Here is an 11,569-nt window from a genome sequence, read left to right on the forward strand (position 1 = left end):
AAGTCCTAATTGAACCCAGTCACTCCGCTTTAACACTCTGTTTCTGCATTGTTTGCGGCTGATGGAAACCAAACACGTTTCCATCTGTGTGTTAAATTACAGGCTTACAATTTCTGTGTAGAAAACACTCCAGAGCCAATAGCAGTTACAAAGGCCAACTGTGAAACAGTAGGGGGGAAAAAAAATCAACACCATTTATTATTCACATATTGCATTACAAGTGTCTCTTATCAAACTCAGAGTATAATTTATATTATTCATGTAGAAACTCAAATTCAACACCACAGAGAAATAAAAGCTAACTACGTGTGTGACAGGGTTTCAGTGACATCCTGATCAAACGTCGAGGCTCGGACCGACGAGAAGGCCGACGACCCAAGCGATTAGTGCAGGAGGGACACAGCCCGGCGCTCGCTTGCCCAGTACTACCACTCTACTGGCGATTCTTTATTGCTGTAAAACACGACAGGGATGTTTCCACAGGTACAAGACGTGGGTAGGACTCGCGCAGCCAGGCATAACAGCCTGGGTTTCAGGAACAGTTCGAAGTGCATCTTTTCCAAACGCAGCGTGACAGAGTCCCTCTGACCACGTATATTTTGTTGATCATCTGAAAGACCAGTTTCCAGACAGCAATGCCTCACTGGTCTGCTTCAAGAACACACTACATCTAAGATGCAGAATGAAAGACGTTTTGAGGAAGGACTGCTTAACGTAAATTAAAAGGTTCAGCCCTCATGCCATGCCTGGCACTCATGTGGAGCGAACCAAAATGGTAAAAAAAAAAAATAAAATTAAGGCAGTTTACAAAAGGGAAGCTGACTTCTAACACCTCAAAGTCAAGAAACTTCTCAAAAACACAAACACAAGGGAAGAAGGCTCTCCCTCCCGTGGGTTAAGACTTGGCTTGCTTTCTCGGGTGCAAGCATTCAAACCAGCAGTTTTAAAAAAACACAGCCAAAGAGAAGCAGATTTCTCAGCACTCCAGGTGACCCAAACAACATGTACATTGGTGTTTCAGAGAGGAGAAGCAGGTGAAGAACAAAAAAAAATCCATTCAGTATTAAAACTTGTGCAAAAATAGCAAGTGAAAAAAAATGAAACCACATGTAAGCAAATATTTAGGCAAGATCATCAGAGCAGTGGAACCCCCTGCTTCGTACTCAGTAGTATTTTTCTTTAAAGTAAGGCCATAATAAAATGAACATGCAGGCAATGACGTGTTGGATCTGCATGTTTGAGATGACAAATACAAAAACATGAGAGTTGTTTACAAAAGGTGTAAACGCCATCGGTAATTTCAGGAAGGTTTGTGATCCTGTTAAGGAAAATGTTAAAGCTTCTAGGAAGGGGGCTGTAGTTCAATTCTTTGGCAGTAGTGGTTTTTTTTAGGCTAACAGAAGCATTACGAATATGCACATGTGGGTTCTCAGTTGGGAGACATCTCCTGGGACCATTGTTTAGCTGATGCTGAGCTGTGCAAATCCTATAAGTTTGCCATCATCAGGAATATCTGAGCCTTCGACACCAGATGCCTGAAACACAAGGAACAGAGATCCAAATAGCAACACACATGCTCTGCCCTCCGATACGTTCCATGCTACGTATTACAGCAAGGTGTATCAGATATGGTCTGGGGAGGGAGCAGTTACAGGACAGCTTTGCTGTCAGCAAAAAAAAGAAAAAAAAATACAGACAACTTTGCTGTCAGTATTCAGTAGCTGGCACTACCCAAAGTTAAAATTGAGCACTTTTTCTTTGCTTTTTGGGTTGTTGTTTTTTTTTTTTAAGCTAGGAAGGACTGGGACTGAAGTTTTGCCAATGTCTGCTCTGACTAGGACTACGTGCACTAACTGGGGCAAAACAAGTGAAAATTCCTTACAGAGAGAGTCAAAAATAGTGGTGCTTACTGCTTCACTACCAATAAACAGGCTATACCTCCACTTTGCCACTATTAAGTGGCTCTGAATTTCACCACCTCTGAAGGATTCATCTGCTGTTCTTTTTTCCTCTCCTAGCCTATCTTATCTTAGTTTTGGCTCTTTTCTTCCCCCCACCATTTCCTCCTCAGAGACAATGTATCTGGACCCTCCCCATTATCCTCCACCAAGAAAGGAGGCCATGGCATTGCTTAGCCCACTTACCTGCCCTGAAGTATTTCTGCCCTTTCTGGGCAAGTGTCCAGAAAATACCATTTTTTAACATTTTTATACGCTTGTTAACCAGGATAAGGGAATGTCTGTGCTAGCACATCATCTCACACAGTTATTTAACCCAGGTACTGATCAGAGAACACAAGCGGGGAGCCTGCATTGCCTACTGCTAGACAACCAGTAGGAAGCTTTGGGAAAGAAGGGGGGATTTAGAATGCATGCATTAGATGCCTACAGGAGAGATCACAGGCATCTATATGCAATGCCTTCTCTTTGCAAGTGAGAACTTGTTCAATTAGGGAACAGGAATAAATACCAGTTTGAAAGTGACGGATCTGTTTGCCTGGGGCTCTTCCACAATTTTCTGCAAATTAGCTGCAACTGAAATCACACACACACACAAAGAAAATGGGCAAATATTAGGACAGGCTAGAGAAAAACATCCCAAACTCATTAGGCCTCTTTCTATTACTCAGCAAACTTAGAACTTTTTTAAATGATAAAAAAGTTTAGATTCCAATTAAAGTCTATTTAAATCTAAAGCTTCTAACTGTGAAAATGCTGTCATTTGTTACTATGCTTCTTTTTTTGGAGGGAGCTTTTTTTTTCCTGGAAGTGGTAGGATTAGTAGTAATAAACTGCTCAACTGCACCTGGAAATCCAGTTAATTTTGCACTAGCTGCCTTTCCAGATGTTGTAGCCTGTGTATAAGGAACAGTTTTGCTTGCTGTGCTGACAGTTTAAAAGTCTCACCTGCTGTACAGAAGGACACATTTATTTAGCAAACGGTTGCTAGAGGTAGTGGTTCATCTAGCTGTTCAGCCCCAAACAACACGTGCTGCTGCCCCAGTGCATGTGCACTTCATACTTCCCTCCCCAGCCCTACTTAAAACAAAAAAGCCTGGCTGATTCCAGTCCCAGACCTCTCTTGCGCAGGACCTGTGAGCAGTACAGGCTTGTGCAGCAATTTGGCAATGCATATATGTCAGTTGATAATGATTTAGCTAATGCATTGATTAGCCTTCATTTTGCATCACAAGGAACATGTGCTTCATAATGTTTTCAGCTAAATCATATTCTTGTGGACTGGGGGTTGCCTAAATGTAGAATTAACGGCAGTTTTGTAGAGCCATTGGTGTAGAGAACCAAGGCCACAAAAAACTCTCCTAGTACCCACTAACCAGGTCATTTTAAACATGCAAAAAAATGACTGAAATGGTTAGAGCAGAAAAAAATAATACATAATTACCTATTACCAGATCTCTGCCATCAACAAGACCTGCTGAAATGAGCTCTTGAGACACACCATCAGCAGTATCTGTTGGGGAGAAACCCAAGAGCCAGTCACCACATAATAGCATTAGTCCAGCTGACAAAGGCATCCCACAGAAACCTGAAAGAGCTTGTATAAACCAAACAGCAAAAGTGTTTTTCACAAAGATGGGTGTACACCATGTGCAGCCAAGACAGCTCGGAGCTACGCTGTCAAACTCTGATCTGGAATTCATCGAAGGGCTGCACTTTGGTCATATTCATGATAGTTTTACAAAAAGGGTCTCAACAGCAGCGCTCCAAGCACTAGCAATCAGCCCAACCATAAGGCAAGCCCTAGAAACTCCTTCAGGAAGGCACTGTGGACAGACACTGATACAAGGTCTCCATGCGCACAACTGCACAACACCAAACACAAAGTTTCCCATCATCAAAACCACCTTCACACACTGGAATTTCCAACCAGCTCACCTCTCCCTGGGGTAAATTCAAATCGAATATCGTTGAGCTCTTTTTTCGAATTCCTGTGGAAAGAAGAGAATTTTATATAGAAGAGACGATTTCATTGCACTGATTGGTGCCCAAAAGAAAGTGCTGTCACTGAATAATCAGTCTGTGATGAGAACTGAATTCATTGCAGCCATCCCTCTCAAAAGACAGAGACTAATCACTTGGGTGTGTGTCTGGAAGCAGGGCTCTCAGCACACTCTGCCTCTCAACTTGACAGAGCCCGAGTGGGCTGAAGTCCGTGATAAGTGAGCGGCCACCTCTCTGGTATACGGCCACATTGTTCCACTGTCTCAGAAACTCCTGCAGATACATCCTTGGAGCACATTCCTCTCTGAGGAAAGAGGCACTCACTGACTGCAGATGCACACATATTATGCAGCTGTCCATGAGTGACTGGGAGACGATGCTCAGAAGTCCCAGTCCAATGCCTGTCAACAACTAAGATGCCTACAGAGACGAGAGGCAGGTTCCTTAAATGAGAAACGTCAATATTTGGAATGATAGTAGAATGCGCTTACGATCCCTTTTCTGCCTATTTCTAGGGACATAGACTAGAACCCATGCCTTGAATTGGGTAAGAGCCTCTCACTCAGAATTGGCTGAAGTCTGAAGCTGTGCCTCAACAGTAAGATGGTCCAGCACAAGGCCAGAACCCCTGGATCCCTGACCCCCTTTAGGGAACCCAGCTAATTCCTCCTTCCCACCCCACTACAGTTAAGGAGTATTTATACAGATCTTACAGCCTCCTTCAAACTACAGCTCTTGCCAAACTGAAGTAGTGGATGAGAAACTGCTTTTCTGGGTTCCAGTTTCAGAAGAGTGGATGAAATCCAAGCTGACAAACAACATATAACCACCATCCTTTTAATTAAAAGGCAGATGGCAATAATCACTAGAAGTCTTCCAGTGTCCCTCTACATAGGTTCATTTTGACAGAACAGGTCAGTTTTGTGTCCTTACCTTAACCTTAGTACAAGGCTGATGGGGACTTTCGTATCTTCCTGTACCGGAGCTGCAGCAGGGGCAGGTGGGGCCTGCAATAGGATTACATCATTTTAAAGCAGATTACCACTTCCTGTCTCTGGTTTTAAAACTAGAGATAACCTTGATCAACTATAAATACAAATAAAAGTTTAACTCATCATTGGAATCATGACACTACAGTGAAGATGATGACAGACTAATGAAACAGGAGAACTTCACACCCAAATAGTAACCCAGGAGGTTCTCTCTGCAGTTGTTTTGAAAAATGTAAAAGCTACACAACTTTGAGAAATGCCAAAATGGCAGGAGACTTCAGAAGAAGTGCTAAATAAAAAAAAGGCTGCCTGCTTTGCATCAAAACTTAAGGTTTTTGGGTATTCATGACAGCTTCAAGACCTCCTGTGTTTTAATCCCTGCCCCAAACATCTGATTTTAAAAACTGATACAATTGTGAAGCATACCTAAGAAATAATTTACTTGGTAGATTAGCATATATTCTCAATGACTTTTTAGTGAAATCAAAGGCTTTAAGAGCATCTAGCAGCAATTTTATTGCTTCCTATTTTCATTTTTAAATGTAATCAAAGCATTTTATATTGGTCAGCAGCAGATTTTCAATAGGAAAGATCCAGGAGGTGCCCATCTTTATAGCACTTGTGATGCTGCCAGAAAAGGGCTAATTGTTAATCAAGCTCCACAAAAAATCCAAACAAAACAGAGACAAGTCAGTCACTCTTTCACTGAACAAGTCATCTGTACTGCACATGCTGAGGCAGAGATTTGAAATCTGCAGTAACAAAACAGACACAATGCTAGGCTGGTAATTTAAGCCTCTAAGTCTTGACCAAGTTTTTCCATCTAGATCATTTGCTTTTTCATGAGAGGAAAAAAAAAATAACCCTTGGTTTAAGACTAGTATTTTACTCCATCTGTTAGTGCTCTTGTGCCAGCAACACAGCTCTGGGCTTCTGATCACAATCTTGTTTCTGTTGAAGTTGAAAGCTTTATCAGGTCAGTGAAAACAAAGAAGGGTTCACAGAGAAGCCCAGAGGTCTGCAAAACAGTAACCGATGAGCTACAAGAACCAGAGGAGAGCTGTAAAGAAGAACACAGTGACACAAAGGTATGAAGTTCACCTTAGGACAAGCTACCAACAAATAAGTTATTGGGCACTAGTGGCAGGGAGCAAGATGCTCTGCTAGTGCAAATCAAAACACCGTCACTGAGGCCAACACCGCAACTTCAATTTACCGAACCGAGAGTCCTGGCCTTCACTGCTCCTGCTGCTTCAACTGCTGCATAAAATCCAGGGATTAAACACTGGCCTTTTTTCAAGAGATTTGAAGGGGTTTAAGTATTAAACCTACTTTTAATGTAGCCAAGAATATGTCAGACCCCAACTCCACTATTTTTGGTTAATGACTAATGCACTGTCTTTAACGGTTTTGTAAACAGAAACATGAGCTGACTGCAGCAAAGTGATATATGTACCTTTCTACGTTCTCTAAAAGAAAAATAATTAAACATTTCTAGGAAGGTGTAAAGCTACGTTATTTTTCTGACCAACATTGCCAAGCCTCTTCCCCTTGGGTCTGCCAAAGGGTGATGCTAGCTTGGCCCCATCCAACAGTGACAGCCTCTCCCCATCAACAAGTATGAACATTAGTGTCTTTTATAAAAAAGAGGTGCCATCATTCAGGAGTCTGGCAAACCCTGCAGTGCTTCACTCCAGCAAACCACTAGACATGTTCCAAGTATCTCAGTAATGATTTGGGTTGGCCATTCTTCTCTTTTTAACACAAGTCAGAGCTCTTTCCTGTCTTTGCTATGCCTGCCTATCTGACCTATATCCTACGCTTTGCGGTGACGTAGCTAAGAGCTAAACACAAAGCTGTCAAGCTCTCACATTCCCTCAAAGGTCCATTCTCCCCTCTTTGCTAGAAAAGGAAGTGTTTGAAAGTACCACAAGGTTCAGAGCATCCCAAAGATGGAGTTTCTCCACAATTTTTGACTGCTAAAAGGACAGTTTTAACCTAGGCCTCCTGTCTCTCTTCTGAAGTCTAGAGAACTTGCACATTTTATTTTCTTGCTCTCATTTTTCTCTCATCTCATAGATGCCAGTGATGCTGAGACACACATTGCAACCTGTTTGCGCTGCACCTTAAATACCAGGAACAAGCAGCTGCCACTTAAACAAGACTCCCCTTTTTTCTTACCATTAACCTTGCCTCAAGCCAGAGTCTGCTCCCTAAACAGCATAAGTAGTCACTGCTCACCCACAGAATAAGAATGAAAAACTGCTGCATCCACATTTACTGTCTTCCTTGTGCAAGCCACCAGGCCAGCCGTCACTTCTGCATAAGCAGCAGCACTAAATCAACTCCAGCCAAGCAACCTACATGGCTTCAGATCATTTTAGCATGTCTGGAAGAGAACAGCTAAATGAAAAGTTGAAAACTGGTATGAAAGGTTTCTGATCTTACCTGGGCTGCTGCTGGGGCTGCTGGAAGAGCCTGACTAGGTGGAGGTACAGCAGTTTGAGGTTGTGCAGGTACTTGTCCTGCAGCCTGAGGTAGTTGAGTAGGTGCCTGTGCTGGAGCATTGAGTGAAGGACCTGGAGGCTCAGCTGATGGGAATAGCTGCAAGCAAAAAGGCATTTTAATGAGAAAAGGAAATCAAGACTTCTGACTCAAGCACAAGCTTGATTGCTTGTTTGCCACACAAATCATTTTGAGAAGTTCAACACCAAAGGCATTCCCAGGCCTCCACAACACTAACACTGATGTCAAGTTGGTGTTCAAGGGCTTTAGTGTTTCTTTATGTCCAAGGACCCCTTCTGCCCTGACATTTGCAAGTTTTACTCACCCGTAAAGGATAAGAAACCAAGATAGCAGCATGACTGTGGATGTTGGACAAAAATTACACTCTGCAGCTAGCAAGGCTGGATGCACACATATCATATCCTAGCTTGGACGAGAGCACCCTATCCTTTAGTTTCCCCCTTTCCTGGAATCCAAGTCCTACCTATATTTCCAAGTAGCCACACAGTCACAACAGAGCAACTTTGCTTTGGCTTGTAGTTCCTTTCAGAGAACACAGCCTATCAAAGCATTAAGGTAACTATTGACAATTTATTCATTCGTAAAACAAGTGTCAGAGTCACAACAATCTGGATATTCAACTGAAAAGTGAATTCAGAGCTTAAGTTCTTCAAAACATACAAGACTGTTTAGGACTGGAGTTACTAAAGTAAGTTAGTCTCTTGCAAAAAAAAAAAATCACATGCAATTAATTTGAGGTGGGAGAGAAGACCTAATGAAAGTTTAACCTTTGTTACCTCTTATGTTATTCAGAATAGAGAAATCGATTTTGGCATGGTAGCCAAAGAACTGTAAGCTTGATGGCACTTCTTCAGTGTGCCCTCCAACTTACTCCACTCAGTTGTAGGAACTATAAATCACCCTGAATATTGAAAGCCTGGGCAGCAGACCTCCAGATCACAATATATATTAAGGGATGTACCACAGTGGGGAATCCCAAACCCCAAAGGGATTCTGGTTTTCAAACTTTTTCTTTGAACGTAGAGTTTATGTCAAGTTACAGCGTCAAAACTGTAGTCTTTCCTAAGATCTCCCTTTATAATCAATCCTTGGAAACAGATGAAGAACAGGACAGACTAACTCAAGACTAATTTCTAGGAGAGAGCTCTGTTTATCTTTCCACACAGGTAGGAAAAAGCAAGACATAGCACAGTCTCTAGAAGATAAGCAGTCTCTATCACTGAAAGATAAGATATACACTAATATTCCTAATGTAAGAAACACAGGACAGAACTGAAGGCACTCTATAAATTGCAACTGAAGTTTTGTTTGCTATCAAATACTACGGAGTTATTTCACAGTTCTGAGCATAGGTTCCTAACCAGTGAATCAGACTATGCAAGACAGACATTTTAAAGTTGTGTTCTGTTGTTTGGTTGGGTTTTTTTTTCTTTTTAAGAGGAAATTGGAACACCATTGTTTTGCTTAGATTATTCTTGTGACCAATTCATTATCTTATAACATATTAACTTTGGCCATAGCAAGTAAAGCTGAAAAGATATACACCAAACTTACCTCAGGAAGACCTCCTGGCATTACACAGCCAATGATTCCTTTGATAGGGGGGAGGCTTTCAAGCAGAGCCCAGCTAGATATTAGCTTCTACTTCACACAATATTGTTTTCAAAGCCTAACAAAAACACATTCCTTGAAACAACAGCAATAACTAGGAATCACCATTTTGGGAACTTACCTCAGAATTCTGTACAGGTTCTTTCACTCTGGGAGACTGAAAAACAGAGAAAAAGCTGTCATTGCCTAGACAAAAGTGAAACTTATTGGCAAGAAGGGCTTATCAGAACCATACTGAAGATATGAAATCTACATAATTGTTTTCAAGTTACATATATGTACTAAGATGCGTAATAAAAGGGACACCACACAATTTGTTGGCAACCTACCATACCACCCAGAAACACAGTCCTGTTTCAGAACTTGCAGTTGGTATCTACACAGTGGCATACAATACACTAAGCTGCTATCATTGTGAACAGTTAGCAAAATCCAGTACTCTTGAAGATCACTCAGACTGCATCAAATTAATTGTGCACTAAGATGGCAAAACCCATTTTAAGCTACCCAAGACTTGCAGAAAAAGATAAGCCACACAAATTCTGCTAGGAAACAAATCCCCTCCGTATACTTAAGGAACTAGTTTGCAAACCAACTTGCTTAAACCATCCAAAGCCTTCAAAAAAAAGAAAAAAAAAATCAGCCTTCCATGTGCTACTTCATAGAAAGAAATCCTTCTGAGCCCTTGGACTGTGCATTATGCTTACGCTGTCCATAAGAGAAAGCAGAAAACTGACAGCTGTACAAGTTCGGCAGTGAAGCAGAGATAAGTGAGATGGAAGGAAAAGTGCTCCCAAAGCAATATGACCAATCTTTATTTATCAGCAAAACAAAAATAATATGCATTAGCTACTTCACATGAGCAGGAAGGAATTGCCAAGTACTTCTGGAAAGCCCTGCAATTTGGAGAGCCTGCAGCTTTGATTTCTAACAGGTCCAACAACTGTATGGAGACAGACAAGCGGGGTGGCTTGGTCCATGCTGGGATTAATAAAATAGATGTTCCTTCTCCACATAACAGTCTAAAAGACAGGTTGCAATTAGGACAGTACAAATTTGACAGAAGAACGTTAAGTCTCATCATGCCACTATCTTGAGCCAGTTTATGCGCTAACCAGTGACACTAACTTAACCAACGCAGAGCAGAGCCATTTGGAACATATGGCTCAGAGGCTTCTTAAGAGAGAAGGTTAAAGAGTCTTATTCTCAGAACAGCACGTTGCAAAAAGCCCTCTGGACAGGAGGAGAAGGAACAGTTCCTTCACGGTGACTGTGTGCAGGCAGTATCATGAAAAAGTCACGCAGCTGGAAAGGTAAAGCCTCAAATCCATCTCAACATGTTGAGCCTTCACTTGACAGTTACCAGGCAAGATGAAAACCGTGGCATTGCTCCCAGAGACAAACAGCCATGCTCCACATCTGCAGGCTACGGCCGCAGCGCTGTTGTTTCAGGCACAAAGCGCAAAGCCAAGGATACCTGGATGCCTCAAGGAATAACTGAAGAAGAGCTTGTCTGAAAGATCACAGTGTGCTAGACACTGTACAGACAAGTATGGGAACACTGGCCCTGCTTCACAGCTAACAACTAACCCAGATAAAAGGCAGAGGTAAACTAAGGAAAAACATGGACAGAAAGGAATAAGACAAACATTAAAAGACGGTTACCTAATTAAGGGACAAACAGGATGACTTTGGGGATGTGCTGAAATATATTAGTTCTAACTTACTTTTGCTTGTGTAATCAGAGGTGATGTGAGAACCAGTGAAATGTGACCACACCGCGTGCCGCTGCACAGATTTATCGAGTAACAGAAGCAAATGATTTAAGAGCCCACATAGCACAGTTGCTCTAATTTGAATTCAAGGTTTTAAATACCAAGAGCAAAGTTCAGTAAGTCTTTATATCCAAAAGGTAATGTTGAGCCAGCAAGTCGGCTTATTCAATGAATTGGGCAGATATTTCTGGTTGTTTGTAGTAAGTATTTGTCTGCTTTCAGGTGCTAAGTCCTCGCTTTCAAAATACGTGTTTGCACATATTAAATTCACCTTATTTTTTCGGTAAACTGGAGACAAGCGAAAAATACAAACATGCTATATTTATGTAGAATCATAGAATGGGTGGGGTTGGAAGGGACTTTAAAGATCAGAGAGCTCCAAGCCCTCTGCCATGGGCCGGGACACCTTCCACTAGACCAGGTTGCTCAAAGCCCCATGCAACCTGACTGGGATATTTCCAGGGATGGGGCATCCACCACCTCTCTGGGCAACCTGCACCAGGGTTTCACCACCCTCATTGTGAAAAATTGCTTCCTTAGATCTAGTCTGAATCTGCCTTCTTTTAGTTTGAAACCATACCCCTTGTCCTATCGCTACAGGCCCTTGTAGAAAGTCCTCCTCCAGCTTTCTTAGAGGCCCCCTTTAAGTAAGGGCTTATAAGGTTGCATATAGGAAGGCTGCAACAAGGTCTCCCCGGAGCCT

The 11,569-nt window shown here is 42.0% G+C and overlaps 1 protein-coding gene across 1 annotated transcript in view; it reads right to left on the reverse strand.

The window, feature by feature from the left end:
• Nucleotides 1-799: 799 nt before the first annotated feature.
• The window catches only part of OXSR1 (oxidative stress responsive 1), a gene marked incomplete at its 5' end in the record, with an annotated part of 49,117 nt that continues 38,347 nt past the window's right edge, over nucleotides 800-11,569 (reverse strand). Inside the window, 7 exons of the mRNA XM_010288177.1 lie at nucleotides 800-1,535; nucleotides 2,470-2,534; nucleotides 3,403-3,471; nucleotides 3,897-3,949; nucleotides 4,896-4,969; nucleotides 7,403-7,558; nucleotides 9,213-9,248. Of these exons, the coding sequence (XP_010286479.1) occupies nucleotides 1,461-1,535; nucleotides 2,470-2,534; nucleotides 3,403-3,471; nucleotides 3,897-3,949; nucleotides 4,896-4,969; nucleotides 7,403-7,558; nucleotides 9,213-9,248 (528 nt within the window). The remainder of the gene's footprint in view (nucleotides 1,536-2,469; nucleotides 2,535-3,402; nucleotides 3,472-3,896; nucleotides 3,950-4,895; nucleotides 4,970-7,402; nucleotides 7,559-9,212; nucleotides 9,249-11,569) is intronic.

Source organism: Phaethon lepturus, unplaced genomic scaffold (assembly GCF_000687285.1).
Source record: "Phaethon lepturus isolate BGI_N335 unplaced genomic scaffold, ASM68728v1 scaffold18135, whole genome shotgun sequence".
Classification (NCBI taxonomy): Eukaryota; Metazoa; Chordata; class Aves; order Phaethontiformes; family Phaethontidae; genus Phaethon; species Phaethon lepturus.